Genomic DNA, 24,040 nt, shown 5'->3' with positions numbered 1-24,040 from the left:
TATATGGTTCCTTGAAATATGATGTCTGGGCTCTTTTTTGGTCAGGTAGTCCAAGGATTCTTAGATTATCTTTCCTTGACCCTATTTTCCAGTTCAGTTGTTTTTCATTTGAGACATCTTATGTTTTCACCCTTTTTTTTCAGATTTTTAATTTTGTTATTGTATTTCATTACCTCACAGAATCATTAACTTCTATTTTATCCATTCATACTTCAAGACCGTGTTACTTGAGTTAGGGTTTGTACTTCTTGTACCTATGAATTTTCCTTCCAAAGTTTTTCTCCACAGTTCTAATTTCTTTTCCAATTTTTGCCTCTAGAGGTATCATTTTATTTATAATATAATATTTGACTTTTATTAACTCTTGCTTAGTTTCTTCTGGAATTATAGTTACCCCTATAGCCAATCTTTGTCTTTTTTTGAGGCTCTTCAGAGTGACTGAGTTACCAGTTCAACTTTGATTGATAGTCTCTGCCTTTTTCACTCAGTTACAGGCCCCTGCTCTGGTCTGTTGGCTAAATCTGAAGTCCTGTTCTGGGCCAGAGCAAAAGAGTTGTAGGTCTGCCATTGATATGCAGGCCTCTCCATGGTACTTAACTGTAGGCTAAATCCCATATATTTCTCCAGGATCAGAGCTACAGAGCTACTGGCTAACTCCTGAATCTGAGATTATGATCCAGACAATGGGGGAGAAAGGGACAGGGAGAGGGAGAGAGTCAACTGACCCTTGGTCCAATCTCGTTGGCTTGCCTGTATGTTGAATCTTCGGCTTGAAAAATGTTCCATTGTGATTTCTCCTCAAATTCAGGAAATCATTACTCTATCTGGTGCTTTTCTCAATTTTTGTTGGAATAGTTGTGGGAGAGAGCTAAACTGTGTAGCTTTCTCCTATTCTACTCTCTTTGCTGGTGACCTCCAGCTTGTTTCCCCTTCAAGTATCTCTCCTGATTAGACCAGGAGATTGAAATGACTTGTAAAAGCAAGCCCGAGGCCCAGCATACCATTCTTCAGACTATGCTGCTTCCTTTTTGATTGTTCAAGAAACTCATTTGCACCTCATAAAGGCATCATCTCCTGGCTGACTTTTTTCACTTAGTTTAACACCTCCTTATCCTTCCACTTTCCTGTGATTAGGCAGAAAGACCAGCTCCCTTACAAGTGCAAAAGAGGAAGATTTTACTCCGCAGGAAATGATCCCCTTTCTATCATGTTTTGCTTGTTCCTATGCTCTTTGTGCAAAATAAATGACCAATTATGGTCTTTATGACCAAAAAATTTGAAACCCAAAGTCTTCCACACTGGACCTCCGGTTTTCATGGAAAGGGAGGGAGGGTGGATAAGACTTCATCCAAACCCCTTTTGGATCAATACTGAGCAGCCACTCTTGTTTCTTCTATCTCTCTGCATCCACCTGTGGGGCTCAGGTGTGCTCGCGACGGCTTGGGGAGGGGTAGAAGCGAAGGCTGCATCTGAGGACTCGCATCTGCGGGCAGTTCTCGCTAAGGCCAGCACCATTACCCCGCGGTTCCGCTAGGGGTCTCTCGACGTCACCTTAGCATCCACGCTGCTCCGGATTGCCGGAATCAGGTGACTTCTCTCCCGGAGCCTGGCTGGAGCAGCTGCTTCTGCTCAGTTTCCTGAGCAGCCCTAAGCCAGACAAGGCAGGGAGGCTAGAAGGAAGCGGAGGCGGCGGCGGCGGCGGCAGCAGCAATAGCGGCAGTGGAGGAAGAGGAGGAGGGAGAGGAAGAGGAATAGGCATAGCGCAGCTGCAGCTGCAGTGGCCGCAAGGAAGCCCAGAGCAGCCGGTCTCCATCTCTTACCGCCGCAGGGTCGGGATGCTGCCTCCTTTGGTGCAGTTGGTGCTGCTCTCTTGGACTGTCGGAGCCCTGGAGGTAGGTGTACAGGCCTAGGGGCCGAAGGGAGGTGCGGAGAGAGAGAAAACGGAGCAGGATTTTTCGCTTCCTGGGAACCGTCTTTTGCTCAGTCTTTGTCTCTGCTCAGTCCAGCGCCTGCAGTTTATGGGCGGGGGGGAGTTTGCCATAACCACCCGCAGTGGGCAGGTGTCTTTCCTCTTCCCCATCTAGACCACAAGCTTCCCACCCTCCCTAACTGATGTTTTTCCTTCCTCTCCTCCTCCCACCTGACCCTAAAAATGACGGCCTCTTTTAAGTTAGAGTGTGACACACTAGGCAGGGCTGCAGCCCTGCCCAACTCCTTCCTTCATGGGCGGTTAAACGAGGTCTGTGCATGGAAAAAGCAAGAAGGCGACCCGAGCCTCCGAAGCGATTGTCCGGAGAAGGGGGACAATAACTCGATCAGGAAACGGATTTAGAAAACTGGAGATGCGGTGGTCACCAAGCCTGCCTTTCCAGACCGTTGCTCAGTTCCCTTGTCGTGTCCTGGGGAAGGGCAGTGTCGGTAAAATGCACGAAGCAAGACTAGGACACAACTCTGCCACTTATTTAGAGGTTTCGTCCGTAATTTACCTTCTTTTATTTCCACCACCATCTTTACAAATTCACCTCTTATTTCTGCTCTCTCTTGCCCCCTCAATGGGGGAGGGGGGTGATCAAGGGGAGGGAATATTAGGTGTCTGTTGCCAATAGCTAACAAACCCTCAGAGGGTAACTGCCAATTTTCCAATTTTTCTCCTCCATCTCTTATGCAAATTGATGGAGAATTGCACCCCCCCCCCCTTCACCACACCTTTCCCGAGCTCCGACATGTTGCTGTTTTCCCTTCCCTTCCCTCCGGGCAAACGTTTCCGAAACAAAAGCTGAAACCCAGCCGCCCTTCCCTCCCTGGGCTTCTCCATTTGTCCGGAATGCTGGGGGCAGAACTGCGGCTTTCCTGCTTTGCAAGCTCCTGCCTTCCTGCTCTCTGCGTGTCCGCTTTGGGGACATGGCTGGGGAGACTCGGAGGAGCACCTCTGTGGAGTGACTTCTCCCGTGCCTTCTCCTCCTCCTGCCTGTGGTCTTTTGGGTGGTTTTGTTCTTCTAGAATAGCCTGTGTCCTTAAGATGAAATACAAGGAGAAGGAGGGTGTGTAAAAGCAGGAAGAGGAATGGCAAGGGGTGGTTCTAAATGGGCTGTTTACTGCTGGTATATGAAAGGAGAGGCTTGCAGGGTAAAGATCAGCTTTTAGCTCTGGGTGTGCCGGGGACTCCAGGTTGACCCTCGAGGGGTATTTGGAGAGGATTTCCTCTTCAACCTTGTTTTTAAGATGCAGATGAAAGGGCTGCATTGAGTGAAGATTAAGATGAAGATGGCGTCTCTGCAGTGCAGCAAAGAAGAGCTATGATGAACGCAGCATCCTGGTGAAATTAAACCATCACTAGGTGTTTAGCAAATTTTCTTCCTTTACATTAATTTCCAAGCTTTCAGTTAATTTCTCATGCCCAAAATAGAAGCACTTTTTCTTTTTGTCTGAAAGCCTTAAATCCTCTGTGGGTGTTTATATTGCCTGTGGGGGTAAGTGACCATCAGTTGGGTTCCAATTCCATACTTGGCAATTTGTCTCTTGCCTCCACCCTCATCATCTCCTCCCCTTCCCCCATTATGATAATTAAAACGACAAAAAAAAAAAACAAACACGAATAACTGTTTGTTTTTTGTAATTCTAAGGAGGATATATAAGATAATGTAACATCACAATTTTAAAGAACTTACTAGTTTTGTAAAGGTCATAGAACTTTCTGGGTTTTACCTTCAAGTCCAAAATCATTCCAATTCTAGTTAAAGAGAGTAATTTTATAAAATGATTACCTAAATGTGCCATAATAGTTTTTTTAATCCATAGGAAAAGAGGACTTTGAATCAATAAAGTCTAAATATATTTATAGAATTATCTCAGTTTTTCCATGATGAGATTTCTCCTGTTGATTTAAAAAGCTCTTGGGAATGAAAATTAATACCTTCTATATTTTGAAGCTTTTGTTTGAAACTTAATGTGAAAGCAACCCTACTGAATCTTGATTATTTTCTTTTTCTTTATAGTGTTTAAGTAATTAAATGGGTACAGCTTGATTCTACAGCATAAGGCCTTTGCTTCTATTTCTGTTCTTTCTGCTAGCCTTTTAACTATTTGACTGCTCATCTACACTTCCGTCCAGAGAATGGACCTGGAAAGTTAGAATGAAATTCTCTTAGGTTAATTTTGGTGTTTTCAGTTCTAATTGTATTAAGGATTGAGGAATTGTCTGCAAATTAACCAGTGCTCACATCTGTTTCCCACTCCTTAAATGTAGGTGTTCCCTAATGCTCTGTATGTTCTCATTCTGCACTCTATTTCTTGATGATCTAATTAATTCTCATCTATCAACTTTGTGTAGATGACAAATAAACTGTGTATTCAGTCCTAAATGCCTTTCCTGAATGCCAGACTTGTATTACCAACTGACTGTTGAACCTTTTCCTTTGGATATTCTATAGGTTTCTTAAACTTAATTATGTTCAAAATGGAACTCATTATGTTTTCCCCTTAAATACAACACTCCTCCACACTTTCCCAAGGCCCAGACATGATTTTAACCAGGTTAGCAGCCTTGGAGTCATCCTTGACTCTTTTTTCCCTTACTTCCATATCTGATCAGTTGCCAGATTTTGTTGAGATCCTGCATCCACACTCTCTCTCATTATGTTCTCTCCATTCACACCACAGCCACCCTAGTTTAGGCCTTCATTACTTCTTGCCTGGAGTCTCCCTGACTCCGTTCTTTTCCTTCTCCAGTCCATTGTCCACAAGCTGCCAAATTGATATTTCTGAAACAGATCTGATTTGTGTCACTGTGGACTCCCCCTACTCAAATCTTCAGTGGTTTCATTTGCTTCTAGAATAAAATACAAGATCTTTGCCTGGCATTTAAGCCCTCCACAATCTGGCTCCAACCTATCTATTGCATTTTATTATATATTTTTCTGTTTATGTACTCTCTGTCCCAGTCAAACTGGCTTGCTAGCCATTCCTCATGCATAACCATGTCTGTGGCTTTGCACAAATGGTCCCTTATGTCTAGAATGTCTTCCTTCCTCACCTCCTTGCTTGAAGGTCCAGCTTTAGCTGCTACTACTGCTCACCCTCCCCACCCCCCTACTCCCATTATTAGTGTTTTACCCCTTTTGAAATTACTTTGTATTTATTATGGGCCAAGTACTGTACTAAGCATAGTCTTAGTTCAGGTTTGATGTGGATACAAAATGAGGCACTGCTATATAGGTCATTCAGAAGTTAATAATAGGAGCAACTTGAGTCAGGATGGCCCATGGCATGGTACTTATAGAATATCACACCCCTAAAATATAATTTACACAAATTCAAAGTGTCAGCTAGGTGGCACTTTGGATTAGCGCAATAGAGTGCTGGACTTGGAGTCACGAAGTCCCAGAGTTCAAATCTTGGCCTTAGCAGGGTAGGGTCTCACATAGGCTTGGGACATTTGTCAAGTCTGAATTACCCTGACCCCAGGGGGGTGGGCCATTTTATACCCTTAGTTATCTAGAAGCCATGTCAATATAGCTAGAGATTACTCCTCCTCCTCCTCTCTCCCCCCAGTGGAGCCTCAACTTTGTTGCCTTTTCAGGAAAAACTAACTAAACCCATGGGGCAAGATGGGGGTGGGCAGGGGAGCAGAAGAAACTTTGGGGAAATATTACATGTATTACATACCAGCAGGGTAAAACTAATACTATTCTAAACTGAAATGGCTTGGACTATGATCTTATATCTGTTGGTTTCGAAATAGCTAATAGCTGAATTGAATTAATCTTCTGAATGGGTTTCTAATAAGAAGTATTAATTATAATAAGTAGTATTAAGTGTTGTGGAAAGAGGTGGGAGTCATGAAAACTGAATTCTGAGGAATGACCTGTGTTCATCTAGCATATTTTAGGGATGTGCTAAAGCAAAACTAAGACAGGCAGGAGTCTATGGTCCAGTGGGACCCACTAATTAGCTTGTGTCTTTAATCAAGTTCTTTCACCTTCTTAGTCTTCAGTTTCATCATCTGTATATGAGCAGGTTAGATTAGACAATTGGCCTGAATTCTCTTCCTACTCTAAAACATTTGGAGATGATTCTCTCTCATGCTTTGTTTGTACTTTTCATTAGATTCTCAAACTGTTTCACTCAAGCTTAATGAACAAAGGTATAAAAATATAAGAGACAGCAATTAAAGGGGAGGGTAGCTTTTATGTACACTTACTTGCCAGTTTAGCTTCTTCCCACAAAACGATCACACAAAAATCCATTGCATAAATAAATAGTGAGTAAATCCATTTATCCAAGCAAACAGAAATCAGATAAATTATACAGATTGTAACATACCAGAAACACATCAGTAAATGAGTTCTTTGGCTGCAATCAAAATTAAATCTCTCATCTCAAACCAAGGGAGAGAACCCGGTCTCATCAAAGTTAGAAGTCCATTTGAGTCTATAGGGAGGCAAGCTGGAAACCAAGGACATGTTGAATAGCTGGTTTCCCCTCCCATGTCTGTAGCTTTTCTCTCCATGAGTCTCTCCCAAAGTGTTTCTGGATTTACATGTGTTCTTCCTTGAAGAAGCTTTGGTACCATTTTCATTCTTTACACAAGTACACATTTTTTCCATCATTCAGGATTTTGGTCTTCCCCATCTGTATGAATGCAGAATGCCTCAGGCTTGTTTAGAGGCCCACTTACTTTAAGATATGGTGACATTGATCTACTATGAAGAATATTTTCCCAATTTTTAGTGGTCTGATCTTTGCATGTTAATCATCCCAAGAGAACCCAATTCTTTAAGTCTTTATGCCTTAAATTCTCTTCCCAGGTAGAATCATGTACCATATTCTCCAAAGATGGTAAGTATTGCCATGCTAGATTACGGAAACTGAGAAATTCTTTTTTAGCCTTGAAGTAATAGTAGTAGAAGAGGATGTCTGTCTTGGGGTGGGGGGGAACCTTTCATATGATAATGGTAATTTTTTTAGGTTAGGCAGAGAGGTTCATTTGGTACATTGCTTCTCTCTGCAATGGTCCTTTTTTTGAAGTAAAACTTGATTAAATTTTTAAAAGAAAAGCAATATTAAGAAAATGATCAGATAAAATAATATTAAAGCACCAATAGTTAGAAGTTTGAAATTTTGGAGAGGTAACATGTTGCATTGGAAATAGAACTGTACTTGGAACTAAATGATATAGGTTTAAATCCTGAGACTGGTACTTAGCTGCCTCTGATGGGTAAGTCCCTTATCTCTAAATCCATCTTCCTTTAATATTTCTTTGGCTGTTGGGGAGATGGAAAGGGTGTTTTTCATAAAGGATTCTAACACATGGGGCAGCTAGGTGGTAAAGTGGATAGAGCACTGGTCCTGGATTCAGAAAGACCTGCGTTCAAATCCAGCCTCAGACACTTCTTAACACTTACTAGCTGTGTGACCCTGGGCAAGTCACTTAACCCCAATTACCCCCACACACACACAAAAAAAGAATTTTAACACACTATTAGGAGATGTTAAATTAGGATGAATGGGATATTAATTACAGTCCATCTAGATAATTTAGGTTTGGGGTTTTGTTTTGTTTTTTAAACCATCACTCAATTGATTAAGTAATTTTTACTTCATATGGATTTATATAGGAATTGAACTTGTGATTTTTTTTTTTTATTTTGGCATAGGAAGCTCTGAGTGAGGCACTTCTGTACCAGTGAAGGTCTGTACCTTCTCTGCCACTTATAGTCATAGGTTGCCTGGGGCACTGAGAAGTTAAGTAATTTGCCCAGGCTCAGATATCTGGTGTGTGCAAAGGCATAATTTAAGCCTAGGTCTTTCTGGCTTCTAGATGGCACAGTGTATAGCACCTCCCTCTCAGGGTTGTTATGAAGATAACAGGAGATATTCATGAAATGTTTTTCTAACCTTAAAGTGCCGCCTTTATATGAATGCTAGCTGCCTTTATTATCTATTTACTATTATTATTATTCAGAGCCAACTCCCCATCTACTATGCCACTCTGCCTCTAGAGGCACAAAATAAAGAATAATGTAGTGTTTCCTTTTCTGCCTTAAGTATGTTGCCCCGGAACAGAGACATTCATTGTTAAGTTGATTTTTCTCAGAAAGGATTATTATATCATCTTCTTTAAAGACTGATAGTTAACGATACATTTTTAAAAATTAAAATATTTTAAATATGATTTTTTTCATTATGGCTGTAGATATCTTTTGATCATGACAAAGATTTGCAAAATATTTTGATGTAACTTTCAGTAGCTGTTTCAGCCAATTTCTTTTAGTATCTGTTATTTGGCATAGCAATTTGATACATTTTATTATTCAGCTGGTTACTTAGAACCCTCAGTCTTAGAGTTATGAGACTAATTCTTAAGGCAGTTTTTCAGCCTAATCTTGAGGTTTGTTTCTAGCTGATTCCACTCTTTTAAGGGCCATTTTAAGTGTAGTTCATCATTGCTTTGCTATTGGCTTTTGCTGCCTCTATAATTTAATCTGAGGTATTTGATACAGTGTTTTTCATGATCAGTATGCTCCATCCTTATCCTACCTACATTGATTTTGTTCATGCCATCATTTTTCAATTTTATATAATGATAATTTTCTGTTTTATCTTTTGCACTCTTTTCTCTCTTGATTAAGAGTTCTATACCTTTTGATGTGTGGGAAGGGCACCTGATTTATTTTTCTTCTAATTCCCTTGATGATGCCACCTTTAATTTCAGGTTGTACATCTGTTTTGAGCTTATTGTGAAAAATGTCATACGATGTTGACCTCTGCCCAATTTCTGCCAGACTACTTTGCAGTTTTTCAAATAGTTCTTCTTAAATGAGAAATCCTTCACTGAGTAATTTGTGTTCCCAAGGTTTGTAAAAATTGGACAATTAAATAGTTATTTCTAATTCTAACTTTTCTATCTGTTCTAAATTTATTTTTATCTAAATTTATTTTTTAATGTTTCCAAATAGTTTTGATGATACCATTTTGTAATATAATTTGAAATATGCTAGTAGTGCTTATGATTCTCCATACTTTATTCATTTCCCTTGAGATTTTTAGACCTTTGGTTTTTCCAAATTTTTTTTCTGGCTCTCAAGTATTTTCTTGGTAGTTTGATATAACGCCACACAGTTTGAATTGTTGGAGGGAATGCAATGGATTGAAGAGATCACATACTTTTGAGTATTTGAGTATCATTTTTGTTTTGGGTTTTTTTTGTGGTGCAATGGGGGTTAAGTGACTTGCCCAGGGTCACACAGCTAGTAAGTGTCAAGTGTCTGAGGCTGGATTTGAACTTAGGTCCTCCTGAATCCAGGGCTGGTGCTTTATCTACTCTGCCACCTAGCTGTCCCCTTGAGTATCATTTTTATTAAATTTGTGGGCCCCCCCCCCAACCATGGTCAGATAATATCCCTCTAATCATTTGTCATTCTTTGCTTCAGTAAAGAATGTTTTGTAATTTTGACTGTGACTTGGTAGATTGACTCCCAGATATTTTATGCACTTTTTAAATGAGTCACCTCTATTTTTTTTTCTCCAGGATTTTGCTACATGCAAAATATATATAGTTATATAGAGAAATTCACTGGGACTGGCCATTGCCAGGTTTCTGGCAAACTTATAGGGAAAATGTTCAGAACCAGTTAGAAACAAAGGCATTTTCATGTCAATGAAAAGGGGACTGGAAACCCAATTAATCAACCAAACCAGATGAAGTCTATAAACATTTATTAACCCTTATTTTGTGTCCCAGAATAGTCTCTGGGTGTGGGAGTAGGAGAAAGGACTAACCTCAAATACTCCCTCCGACCTCTTAGTCTTAGAATATCTAGATTCATTCAAGGTTCAATTCAAGCAGTCTTCTACGTGAAACCTTTCCTTTTCCGTCTAGCTACCTCACCCAAAACCTTTCTTGGTGTCCCTTAATGTTAGTGCCTTTCCTGGGACTCCTATGAGATTACATAAATATTTACATGTTATCTCTCTATTAGATTGTGAGTTCCTTGAAGTCAGGGACTGTTTTTGCTTAGCCCAATGTACTTATTTAGCACAAAGTAAGGACTTAATAAATGCTTGTTGACTTGATTTGATTTGGTTGGTTAAATGGTTTTCCAGTCCCCTTTTCCTTGACATAGAAGTTTCTTCTTTTCTAATTAGTTCTGAATGTTTTCCCTTTGTCATAGTTTATTTTCCATTTCCTCTGCATGAAAGAACAGAATTAGTAACTCTTACCTCTTGTGGATTGAGGGAAGGGAAGTTAAATAAGCCTTAGTCACTACTATGGGATGCCAGGTTGGGATCCCCTACAACCAGACTATTAAGCATAAGTTTGTAAGATTGTTTGTGCTGCATAGACCTGGTACCCAGCATGTATTTAAGATTTGGGAGGCTGTGTGGGAATTCCAAATATTGAAGTTCTTTGTTATCTCTTAGGGGTTTTTTGCCCCCTTGTATGGGTTTGTTTATTGTGTTAATACTTAGTCACTTTATATTTGGTAATGATTTCTTTTTCTGAGGTCTTCGGTTTGGAGAGATTTGATGAAAACACCCATATTGCTTGTCACATAAATTGGTAAATTGTTTTTTAAAGTGCTTTGTAAACTTTACAGTACCATATGAATGTCAGTTATTTTTATTATCAATTAATAAAAATAGTCATATATACAAACAAGAATAAAGATATAAATGAAACTATGCATTTCTGTTATTTAGTTCCTTTTAGATTTTTTAAAATCCATATTAACTATAATCAGATAGTATCAGCAAGTTTTTTACTTTCTTCTGAACACTTTTTTTCTGTAATTTTCTGGATCTTGTTATCTACATCTAAGAGGTTGATGGGGACCCCTGATCAACTGAATCTTCCAGGTAAAAGTGACAGTGTGGTTACATGTACAGTCTGTGAATAACATGAAACTTTGGGTGGCTTACACCCCAAGTGACCTATTTGCAGATTTTAAAAGGTCTGAAATTGTGGCCTATTGACAGCTTATAAAAGAAATATAAAGAATGGATTACATTTCTTTTTTCCTTAGGTGTAAAGAAGCTCCACAAAACAATAAAATGATGAGGCTTTGACTGGCTGGACTATCAGCTATACTCTACTGATATTTAAATAGCAAGCTAGACCTTCTAGAAGTTAGTCATTTCTGGCTGGGGTAGAACTTAGCTCCTGGGGAAAGCCCCTCTTTGCATTTCCCTTTGTGCCTCTGCTGGAGTATAAATTTTTCTTTCCTCCCTAGCTCTCTCCTTTCCCCCCTAAACCCCCCCCCCCAATTGGCAGTGGCATCTTGCAGTAAAGGAGCTCACCCAGTGAGAGACAGTGAATCCTATAGAGAGCAGACTGATATATAAGGTCTAGTTACTGAATTGAGTTGTCTAGTCAAGAGATAGACAAGACAATCAGGATTTGAGCAGCAGAGTGGATCCGGGCCTGGGAGCCTACCTGAGCAACCTGCCCAACACAGATGCTGTGCATGGATGGGGGGAGGTAACTGCGTGAGGACAACTCAAGAAAGAAAAGGACAAAGAACATCTGGAGGTGTGAGTTGCCTTGGCCCTATGAGTTCCCAATTTTTGTTCACTCTTGCTGATGCAACGTTTGTTCAAAATTCACAAGTTTATGGAGGTTATGGTTTGTTACTACAATTCATTCTATACCATTTCGTTAAATGCTTTTACTTTGACTTATTATATCAACAAGCTATTAAATGTGAACACATTGGTGGAAGCTTGTGAACTACAATTCTAGGAGTGCAGATCTAGAGGTTAACTTGAGCCTAGGATAGCTGCTTTCTGGGGGACCTAACTTTTGAGTGCAGATTGTGAGAAGTAATGCACAAAGGGAGCTCTGTACCTAGGTAGAGTCAGTGTGAATGTTCAAATTCTGTTTCCTCTGCTCTGCTTCCTATCACATTTCTTTGAATTTTTCCTATGTCATTTCTTTTTTTGTTTGTTTGTATTTTTGTTTCTTGGTGAGGCAGTTGGGGTTAAGTGACTTGCCCAGGGTCACACAGCTAGCAAGTGTCTGAGGCTGATTTGAACTCAGGTCCTCCCGAATCCAGGGCTGGTGCTCTATCCACTGCACCACCTAGCTGCCCCTATCACTTCTTATGGTGTATCAATATAGTCTACAATATTTTTTTATTTGTTTAGCCATTCCTGAATTGTTTGATAGGTAGATGATTTCTCATTTTTTTAATAACGTTATTATGAATATTTGTATACAGATAAGACTTTTTTTTCCCCTGTCCATAGTGCCTACTGTATATGAGACACTGTACCTGATGTGGTTTTTGCTCTCAAAGGTCTTAAATTCTATCAAAGAAGATAACCCATACATACTTAAATATGGGTTTGTCATGCCGGGGTGGGAGTGGGGATAAGCTCCCACTCTCTATAAAATGCTCCAATAGTGTGCATCTCAAATAGCCTCTGACAACTGAAGCCCAACTCCTGATCTTCTCGTGGTGTAACTGTTTCTACTAACAGGAGAAGGGTCAAAGTGAGTCACTGGCACCTTATAACCAGTTGCTTCGGGCAGGTGGGGCTCATTAGCCTTGGCAGGCAACCCGCCTAGGGAAAGGAAACCCTGATTTTAAACCTCTGCTGCCTTGCAGCTATACCCATATATGGGAAAGGCTTCAGGAGTTAACCCCGAGGAAAAATCAGGAGTCGGAGTCCCTTAGGCAGTTGGATGTTGGACATCACATCCCTCTGGCAACTCCTGCAGCGGCACTGGTGCCAAACTGTATTGGCTCTGCCTTTCCTTTGGATCCACCAATGTCGCAGATAGGGAAAACCTGCTGCATGGTCAACAGCTTGTTTTCCATATTGTTCCGCCCAGGCCAGCCTCCTGGAGAGGACACTCCAGCTACTCCTCATGGGGTAGATACAACACAGGATGCGGCAGTTACCGGTTATAAGTCACTCAGGAGCTGAGGCCCCCATATCAGACTGCACAGCCACACTGTGGCCTGTGGCTCTTCAAGGTGCTGATCCATGGTCGTCTGCAACTGGTGGAGGCCTACTACTACTACTACTACTACTACTACTACTACTACTACTTAAATATATGCAAAATATAGTACAAGGTAATTTTGGTGGGGAAGGCAATAGGAGCTGGAGGAAACAGGAAAGGTTTCATATAGAGGATGACTTGAACTGTTCTCCCCTCCCTTTAAAAAAACAAGTTTTATTAATATTTTCTGGTTTTTATTTCACCATAGAATCCAGTGTATCCCTTTCCCTCCTTGTCTCAGAAAGCTGTCCCATATAACAAATGGTATTTTTTGGAGTGGAGAAAAAAGTCAAAACTTATTGATACAATGAAAAAATCCAAAAATGAGCAATGTGTTAACACCTGTGGCTCTCCCACCTCTATGAATGGGTGGGTTGAAAATGTTTTCCCATATTTCTTCATTCTGAGGTCTGTTTATGATTTCATTACATTTACTTTTTTTTTTTTTACAAGGCAATTGGGGTTAAGTGACTTGCCAAGGGTCACACAGCTAGTAAGTGTCAAGTGTCTGAGGCTGGATTTGAACTCAGGTCCTCCTGAATCTAGGGCCAGTGCTCTATCCATTGTGCCACATAGCTGCCCCAGCATTACATTTAGTTTTTATTTTATTTTATTTTATTTATTTATTTGTGGTGCAATGAGAGTTAAGTGACTTGCCCAGGGTCACACAGCTAGTAAGTGTCAAGTGTCTGAGGCCTGATTTGAATTCAGGTCCTCCTGAATCCAAGGCCAGTGCTTTATCCACTGCGCCACCTGGCTGCCCCTCCCCCATTTACTTTTGATTTTGAGGTGTTGTCATTTTTGTTTACATTCTTGTAGTTACTCTATTGTTTTCTTGGCTCTGCTTACGTCATTCTGCCTCAGTTCATATAGATCTTTATGTGCTTCCCTGTATTCATTACAGAGCACAGTAGTATTCCATTATAATTATGTACCACAGTTTGTTTAGCTATTCCCAGGTGATGAGCGTCTACTTTTTTTTAGTGAGGCAATTGGGGTTAAGTGACTTGCCCAGGGTCACACAGATCTACTTTTTTTCTAATTCTTAGCTATCACAAAATATGCTGCTATAAATATTTTGGAGTATATGAGGACTTTGTTTTTATTGATGACTTCCTTGGTCTATAAGCCCAGTAATGAAGTTTGGTTCAAAAAAGGTATGGACATTTTAGTCACCATTTTTGCATAGTTCCAAATTGCTTTCCAAGGTAGTTGTTCCATTTTGCAGCTCAATCAATAATGTATTAGTGTGTTTATCATTCCACAATTCCTCAAACATTGACTGTTGCCATTTTGGGTCATTTTTGCCATTTTGCAGGGTCTTGAGGTAGAAGCTCAGGGATATTTTGATTTGAAGTCTTTTTAGCGACATGGAGTATTTTTTTCATATGGCTGTGAATTCTTTGCAGTTCTTTTCAGAATTATTTATTCATATCCTGTGACTACTATCTGTTGGAGAATGACAGTCTTATATATGTTCATTAATTGTTTATTTATCTTGGATATCAAACCCTCATCAGAGAAATTTGATACAAAATAATTTTCCCCATTCAACCAATCGCTTTCATATCCTAGATAGGATTTAGGAGTGGTATGTTGTGGTGAGATATACCTAAATGCCAAATATTTTAAGACTCGTCTCTAAGTGCCCGCTTTTTCCCTGGCATCCCTTCTCCTTCCCTCACTCCTTGCTTTCCTACCTTCTGTATGTTATCTCCTCCTTTAGACTGTAGGCTCATTGAGGGTAGGGACTGTTTTTTGTTTATTGTAGCCCTAGAACTCAGCACAGTGCCTGACATTTCATAGACACTTAATAAATGTTGATTGGATTGGATAGAAGCATTAATTTTGCTTGCAAAAAAGCTTTTCAGTTTCAAATTATGAAAGTTCTCTCTTATCTTTTGTAATTGTCTATATCTCTTGTTTGGTTAAGACTGTATCTCCTACTCTTACCTATAAGAGGTATATGATCTATTTCTCTTAAAAAAAACTTTTACCAAATAGGGAGTTTTTCCCTAGATAATTTATGTTTTCCACTTTATCAAACACTGGGTTATTGAGTTCCATTGCTTCTGAATCTCCCTTGTCTAGTCCATTCTGTTGATCTATCTCTCTATTCTTTTTTTTTTTTTAAGTGAGGCAATTTGGGTTAAGTGACTTGCCCAGGGCCACACAGCTAGTAAGTGTCAAGTGTCTGAGGCTGGATTTGAACTCAGGTCCTCCTGACTCCAGGGCCGGTGCTCTATCCACTGCACCACCTAGCTGCCCCTATCTCTCTATTCTTTTACCAACACCAAATGATTTTGATGATTGCTGTTTTATAATACAGATTTAAGTCTGGAAGTGCTATTTCCCCTTTGTCTCTCCTTTTCATTATTTCCCTTGATATCTTAACTCTTTTGTTTTTACAAATGAATCTTATTATTTTATTGAACTCAGTAAAGGATCTTTTTGATAATTTGATAGATACAGCATTAAATGTATGAATTAATTTTGATAATATTGTCATTTTTATTATACTGGCATGGCCTAGCCATGAGCACTGAATATTCCTCTAGCTATTTAGTTGTTTTTTTATTTCTTTAAGGAGTACTATGTAACTGAATCTATATGTCTTTCATGTACATTGGGAGGCTGCTTCCCAGATATCTTATTCATTTTGTAGTTATTTGGAATGAAATTTCTACTTCTATTATTGCTTTTTGTGTTTTGCTACTGTTATATAAAAGAGCTGATTCCCTGTGGTTTTCCAAGTAAACCATCATGTCATCAGTAGACAGGGATAGTTTTTCCTCGTTTTTGCCTATATTCCTTTGATTCCTTTCTCTTGTATTATTGCTATTACTAGCATTTCCAGAACTATACAAAATAATGGAGGGGAGAATGCATATACTTTCTTCACTCTCATATTTATTGGGAAACATTCTAGTGTATCCTTAATGTGTATGATACTTGCTTTTGATTTTAGATAAATGCTCTTTATGATATTTCAAAAAGGCAGAAAGCAAAGAGGAATTAAGCCTCTTGATGAGGGTGAAAGAGAAGTGTTTAAAAAGTGGCTTGAAGATTAACATAACACGCGCCCCCCCCCCCCCCCCCCCCCGCCAAGATCTTGGCATCTGGTACCATCACTTCCTAGCAAGTAGAGAGAGAAGAAATGGAAACAGTGTTAGACTTTATATTCGTGGGCTCAAAGATACAGCAGATGGCGAATACAGCCATGAAATTAAAAGATGCTTGCCCCTTGGAAGGAAAGCTATGGCAAATTTAGACAGCACATATATCGCCTTGTTGACAAAGGTTTATATAGTCAAAATGATGGTTTTTCCAGTAACCAGTAAGACTTGGACTATAAGGAAAGTTGGGTGCCACAGAATCTCTGCTTTTGAATTGTGGTGCTGGACAAGACTTGGACAGCAAAGAGATCAAATCAGTCAATACTTAAAGTAATTAAGTCATGTATTTCACTAGAAGGTTATATTCTAAAGTTGAAGTTTAAATACTTCGGTCATGTTGTGGTTTGTTCTTTGTTGTTTAAGAGGACCAGGACAACTAGGTGATGTCATGACTTGCACTGAATTGGATTTAAGTGAGGGAGGACTGTGCAAGGTCACCAACCTCACTCTTTTTTCCAGAGCTATCTGGGTCCGGGGGCAATATATATATCAGGATAACTAGAGATGACCCCGGATGTTTAAGGGAATTGGGGTTAAGTGACTTGCCTGAGGTCATTCAGCTAGTAGGTCTCTGAGATGAGATTTGAACTCAGGTCCTCAACTTCAGGGCCAGTACTCTGTCCACTGCACCACCTAGCTGACCCCTTTGGTCACATAATGAGGAGATGACACTCATTGGAAAAGACCCTGATGTTGGGAAAGATTGAAGGCAAAAGGAAAATGGGATGGTAGAAGATGAAATGGATAGATGGTGTCATGGAAAGGATGGGCATGGACTTGGATGGACTTTGAGTTATAGTGGAGGGTAGAAGGGCTTGGCATGCTGTGGTCCATAGGGTCACGAAGAGTCAGATGTGGCTGAACAACAACAATATCATGCCTATACATTTTAAAAGTTTTTAGCATAAAAGAGTTTTGTACTTTGTTGGAGACTTTTTCTGCATCTATTGAGATGATCCTGTGATTTTAGATGTCTTGGTTTTTTAATATGGTTAATTTAATGTCGAAATATCCTGCATCCCTCATATAAATTCTTCTTGATCATAATGAATGATTTCTTGGATAAATTACTATAATATTTTTATAGAATTTTGTTAAAATTGAGTCTGTTCATTAATAATATTTGCCTACAGTTTTCTTTCCATGTTTTCTCTTTCCCTGGTTTAGGTATTAGGACTATACTTGTCTTACAAAAGGATTCTGGTAGGGTGTTTTCTTCTTCAATATTTGAGAATGGTTTTTTAAAATAAAGGTACTACCTGTTCTTTCAAAGTTTGAATAGAATTCTCCTATGAATGAATCAGGACCGAAGATTTTTTTTTCTTTCTCTCCCTTTGGTAGTTCCTTTATAGTTTGATCTACTTCTTTCTTTTCTTTTTTTTTTTTTTTAAGATTTGATTATTTAAGATCTTTATCTGGTCTTCCGATACTTTGAGCATTTTATATTTTTGAAATATTTTTCTATTTCTTTTGTGTCCTCAGCTTTGTTAGCATGTAACTGCATAATATGTTTTGATTATTCTTTTTATTTCTTCTAGTTTTACTGTGATTTCACCTTGCTTATTCTATTGATTTGATTTTTTATCAATTTTATTCATCTTTTCAAAGAACCAGCTTTTAATTTTTATTTATTTCTATAGTATTCTCCCAATTTTTCTGACTCCATTCCAGTTTTAGTAGTTCCTATTTTTTTATATTTTAGGTTTATTTGTTTATTTTCCAACTTTTCAAAATGCACATTCAGTTCATTAATGCTCTTATTTTATATTTTGTGAGTTTATGATTTTAAGGATGTCATTTTCCCCCTGAAGATTGTTTTAGCTGCATCCCAGAAATTTTTGCATGTTCACCATTATCATTTTATTTTTCATGGTTATTATTTCTATGATTCATCCTTTGACCCCCTCATTATTTAAGATTTCATTGTTAAGTCTACATTTGGGGTCTGTATCTTTCATTTATTGTCTCTAAACCAATACTTATTCTTATTTCATTAAGGTATGTAAAGGATATATTAACTGTTTTCTTCCCCTATACCTTTGTAATATCTCTCTCTGTCCTAGGATATGATCAATTTTTGGAAAAGTTCCATTGGGGTATATAGAAGTATGTACTGTGTGTATCGATAGTCCCACTTAGAAGACACCATAAGTCTTTTAACTCTAGTTTCTACAGAAATTTGATCAATTCCATAGTTTCTCTTTTGTTTATCTTTCTGTTACACTTATCTACTACTGAGAGAGGGATATTGAAATATCCTATCACTATTTTGTTTCTGTTTATGTCTTCTTAAAGATCAGATAATTTTTCCTTTATGAATTTGGATGCCAAGGCATTTGAAGTGTTTAAGTTTATTATTGATATTGGTTTGTTGTCTGTGGTTCCTTTTGGCATAATATAATTTCCCTGTTTATCCCTTTTTATTTTTTAAATGTTTGTTTTTGCCTTGTTAGATAGCATGATGGAAACTCCTACATTTTTGGAATCACTTTATGAATACAAATTTTTTTTATCCTTTCAGTTTTAATTCATGTATATGTTTGCTTCTTAAATATATGTTTTATAATCATGTGTTTTTGTTTTCTTATGTAAACTGTCACATTTTATTGGATTATTTAATCCACTTACATTTAAAGTGATAAGAATTAGATTTATATTCTCCATCTATCTCTAAAGTTTTTTCAAGTTAAAATTGTTTTCCTTCTGCTGTAAAGTCATATTTCTTCAATTACTTTACTTTTATCTTTTTTTAAAGTGACCCTATTTTTATGGCTTCTCTTCTCTTTACCTCTAATCCCTTCTCATTTATTACTCTTTTCTTTCTATTTAGGATTTTGTTTATTAATTCTCTCCTGATTTTCTTTTTATATATTTCTTTCCTCTCTTTTATCCTCTCTATTAATCAAGTATATTCCCTCTTCCTCTTTTTCCCTTCAGCTAGTCTTCATTAGTTTTTTGAAATTTTTTTAGTGAGGCAATTGGGGTTAAGTGACTTGCCCAGGGTCACACTGCTAGTAAGTGTCAAGTGTCTGAGGCCGGATTTGAACTCAGGTACTCCTGACTCCAGGACAGGTACTTTATCCACTGTGCCATCTAGCTGCCCCCTTCATTAGTTTTTAAAATTTTATTTTTGTACCCCTTTCCAAATCAAATTTCTCTCACTCCATTATTTGTCTTCCTTTTCTATTTACTCTAGACCCTTATTCTGAGTCATGACCCCTATAATTATCTGGTCTCTCTTTTCACTGTACTCTTCATGTAATTAAAGCTTCCAAGGTATCCATTCTTCCATCCTGGCTTCCCCGCTCCTGGCTTCCCCTTTTCCATTGAGCTTCACTTTCAGAACAGTGCCAATTGTTGCTGTTGTCAGGGAAGACATTGCCCCGCTATTGATCTATATAACCCTTTTTTCTACATTTGCATGGAAATTTCCCTGTGTCTATGCTATCCCACTCCTTTGAGCTGCTAGTTGTTTCCAGGGATTCCTATTCCCCCTTTCCTAACACAAGACAAGTAGAATTTTCATGAATGAAATCCCCCGGGCCTCTTGGAACATAAGGTCCTCATCTCCCTCACTAACCATTTTTCAGGGGAAAAAAAAAGAAAAAAATTAAGGTATCTGGAGAAAATAACTGACCTGAAAAAAAGATTTAAAATCATGTAAGAGTCATTGAACTACCCATATTTTTTAGACATTTTTGGGGGGGGGATGGGGCAGTGAGGGTCAAGTGACTTGCCCAAGGTCACACAGCAAGTGTCTGAGGCCAAATTTGAACTCAGGTCCTCCTGAATCTAGGGCCAGTGTTTTATCCACTGTGCCATCTAGCTGCGCCTCCCCCCACCCCAACATAATTAATTACCTAGATAACTTAGAAATAGAGGGCAAAGTAAAAACAGAATCCAACTATCATGTCCTGAAAAAAAAAAACCCAAATGAAATCCCCCTGGGATACTATATCTGAAATCTAGTTTTAAAAAATGCCCCAGACTATCAAGAGGGGAATAATTCAAGTACCAAGGAACCACAGTTGTTAGCATCACAAGTGATTTACAAGCAACTACAGTAAAGGTAATGGAGATTTTGGAATATGATATTACAGAAGACAAAAGATATGGGCTTATAATCAAGAATAACTTAATCTGCAAAACTGTGAGTATCATCCTACAAGGGAAAAAATGTAGGTTGAATCAAATAGACTTCCAAGCATTCCTGATGAAAGGACTAGCACTGTTTAAAAACTTTGAAAGGCAAGGACAAGAGTCAAAAGAAACAAAAAGGTAAACATTAGCAAGCAATCTTAAGGAACTAAACAAATATAAACTGCTTACATTTGGATATGGGGGAATTATATATGTATCTTCCCAAAATTCTATCCTAATCATGTGCCATAGAGGGAATATTATTAGACAGAGAGCCTTGCAGTGGTTCTGTTACGTTTTGATGATCTTTAAAAAAGGAGAAAGTGAGGCATAGAGGAATATACTAGGTAGAAAAAGTAGAGGATGGAGAAAATTATATCATAACTGAGGTGTGCAAATAGAATTCTACAGAAACAGGGAGGAAGGGTTGGAGGGGGAGGGATGTGTCTGACATTTTTATTCTCTTCTGAACTGATAAAAGGAGGGATGAATGCGAGAAAGTGGAGGCACTTCTTGTAGATGGCATTTTCAAGGAGTTTAGCTACAAATAGAAGGGAAAGAGGATGATAGCAGGGATGGAGTGAAGGTTTTTTTCAAGATTAGGAAGAAATGAGTATGTGGACTGCAGGAAATGAGCCAGTAGAGAAGGAGAGATTGAAAATAAGTGCTCTCTCACACAAAACCCACATTTAAGTACAGAAATACATTTCACTCAGAGTGACACAGGAAGAGAAAAGAAAAAAGGAAAGTGAGTAATAAGAACATGGATTAAGGACAAGATTAATTTTAAGCAAAACAGATTCTAATTAAGGAAGTTGTATTTCAAAGTGGGGCTTAAAAGAGGTAGCATCTAGGGGCAGCCAGGTGGTGCCTCCCATTCTAACAAGTCTATCCCCTTTCTCTTCTGAGAATGAAGGAAAAACAAAACTCTTGTTACAAAAATGTATAATGAAGTAAAACGAATTTCCCCATTGGCCATGTCCAAAAAAAAAAAAAAAACTTCTCATTCTTCATGAATCCTTCACAGAATGTTTCATCATTAGGGAGCAGCTAGGTGGTACAGTGGATAAAGTACCAGCCCTGGATTCAGGAGGACCTGAGTTCAAATCCGACCTCAGACACTTGAGCTAGTAAGTACTAGCCGTGTGACCCTGGGCAAGTCACTTAACCTTCTTTGCCCGCAAAAAAAGAATGTTTCATCATTAGTCCTCTGGCATCATGCTAAATCCTTATGAAGGTCAGAGTTCCTAATTCTTTAAAAGTTGTTTGTTATTATATTGTTGTCATTTTGTAAATTGTTTTCCTAGTTCTTTTCACTTTATTCTCAATCAGCTCTTTCACTTCTGCATACAAGTCTTTTCAGATTTCTCTGAAACCATTCTTTTTATTAATTCTTATAGTACAATACTATTCTATCACAATTCTATACTTAGTTCAACCATTTCCCAATCTGTGTACTTCTTCAGCTTCCCATTCTTTGCCACTCCAAAAAGAACCAATGATTTTTTTCTGCATCCTTTTTTTGTGCATCTAAACTAGTTTGTTTTGCTTAGAACTAAACTTTCTCTTAATCTACACTCCTTCTAATTCTGCTTAAATTAGAAAGTTGTTGTTGTTTTTCCTTTGTTCTTGAAAAGGATTGTAACATTGGGAAGGTGACGTCATGACTTGCAGTGAATTGGATTTAAGTGTGAGGGTGCTGTGCAACATCACCAGCCTCACTCTCTCTTCCAGAGCCAACTGGATCCAGTGGCAAGATACACATCAGGACCACAGGAGATGGCCCCGATGCATTGAGAGGCCTTGGTTTTTTAAACTAAGGTCTTTCCCAGGTCTCAGTTTGTCTGAGATGCAGTGCTCTTTCAGTGATTAGGGCTAAGCAAGAAGTGAGGCATTGAATGTCCTTTACCTAGTCAGAACAAATAAATGAGTGAATGAAATGGAGAAAGAAAGAAGGAAAGAAGGAAGTTTGAGAGTGACAGGGCAGCTAGGTGGCACAGTGGATAAAGCACTGGCCCTGGATTCAGGAGAACCTGAGTTCAAATCTGACCCCAGACACTTGACACTAGCTGTGTGACCCTGGGAAAGTCACTTAACCCTCATTGCCCAGCCAAAAAAAATTAGAAGAAAGTAAGTGACAAAGAAATGTTAAACCCACCAAAGATTTCAAGAGAAGACAATTAATTAAATACTCTGATCACAAGCAAATAAATCAACAAGAGGTGACATCAAAATTAGAAGAATTAAGTGCTAAAATGTAAAAAAAAAAAAGAATGTCTCCAAATTCACATAAGACAAAAGAAATTTAAATGATACCTGATAAAACACAAAACCCTATCTAATAGCAAAAGAATATGAAACAAGAATTCCAGAATGGTTCAAAAGGGAATCGAAGACAAAAAAAGCAATTGGAGAATAAATGATAGCACTCATGGCCTGCACAGCAGAAATAATTAGCAAAGGAGGAAAAAAAAATTAATCCCCTGTGGCACATGTTCTTAGCAGAAGGGAAAGAGACATGAAAAACAATTTGGAAGAAGAGAAGTAAAAAGGCAATAATATTAAAGAACACATGATCTCTATATAAGCAAAACCCATCAATCACAAAGAGTATATATCAGATTGAAATGATGGTAATAAAACTGCTTGTTTATATTCCCTTACAAACTTCTTTCTGCTATACTGTATAGATTTTTAATATTTCATTGTTGTTGTTTTTTTCATTTTTTTTTGCATTACTCTTACTACCTAATATCTCTCCTAAAACTACCTCTTCCCCCCCCCCCCGAACTATCTTTTAATAAATATAATCAAAGAAAAGAAATTCATGCATTGGTCATATGTAAAAATCTGTTTTCTGCCCTCCCTGTGAAGAGGGGAGAGAGAAGCATGCTTCATGAATAGACAAGAAGGATTTCTGAGTTGGCATGAGTACTCTTTTCTATAAGATGCCATTTCTAGAACCTTCCAGTTACTAGTGTCTTCTTTCACCAAGTTCCTCCTCTCTTTTGTATAGTTGGTCAGGGGAAAAAAAAAACTTCACCAAACTATCATTTATTTATTTATTTTGGGGGGGCGGGGCAATGGGGGTTAAGTGACTTGCCCAGGGTCACACAGCTAGTAAGTGTTAAGTGTCTGAGGCTGGATTTGAACTCAGGTACTCCTGACTCCAGGGCCAGTGTTTTATCCACTGCGCCACCTAACTGCCCCCAAACGATCATTTATTAAGTGCCTACTGTGTGCTAGACATCATGCAAATCAGGTTATGAGGAAAGGTTTTAAAAAAAAAACAAAACAGTCCCTGCCCTTGAGGTCATGAAACTTCCCCTTTTCTTCATCTTCCATCACTAAATTACTGTCTGCCTCTTTTTCCTACTTCACCCTTCCTTCTCTCACATGATGAAATAACCTTACTCTTTACCAAGACTAACACCTTTATATGTTCAAGTGATCCCATCCCATCACTACCAACAGATTGCCACCTCCATCATCCTCACTCTTTCACTTATTTTCAGTCTTTCCCTCTTTTACCAGCTCATTTCCTACTGACTACATGCCCATGTCTTCCTTGTCAAAAAAAAAAAACTTTCACTTGATCCATATTATCATCCCCTATTCCTTCTGCTATTTGTAACAACTCCTTGAAAATACCTTTTACAAGAGGTACCTCCACTTTCTCTTCACTCTCACCCTCTTCTTAACCCCTTACAATCTG

At 38.5% G+C, this 24,040-nt stretch overlaps 1 protein-coding gene across 2 annotated transcripts in view; it reads left to right on the top strand.

The window, feature by feature from the left end:
* Nucleotides 1–1,578: 1,578 nt before the first annotated feature.
* Nucleotides 1,579–24,040, top strand: part of LOC122746025 (amyloid beta precursor protein) — a 169,491-nt gene continuing 147,029 nt past the window's right edge. Inside the window, exon 1 of one of the 2 annotated variants that reach the window (XM_043991498.1) lies at nt 1,579–1,892. In XM_043991498.1, coding sequence (XP_043847433.1) covers nt 1,836–1,892 — 57 coding nt within the window. In that variant the 5' untranslated portion in view covers nt 1,579–1,835. The remainder of the gene's footprint in view (nt 1,893–24,040) is intronic. The other variant, XM_043991499.1, reaches the window with a different exon arrangement.

The sequence above is a fragment of the Dromiciops gliroides genome, chromosome 3 (genome assembly GCF_019393635.1).
Source record: "Dromiciops gliroides isolate mDroGli1 chromosome 3, mDroGli1.pri, whole genome shotgun sequence".
NCBI lineage: Eukaryota > Metazoa > Chordata > Mammalia > Microbiotheria > Microbiotheriidae > Dromiciops > Dromiciops gliroides.
This window is presented reverse-complemented; position numbering and strand designations above follow the sequence as displayed.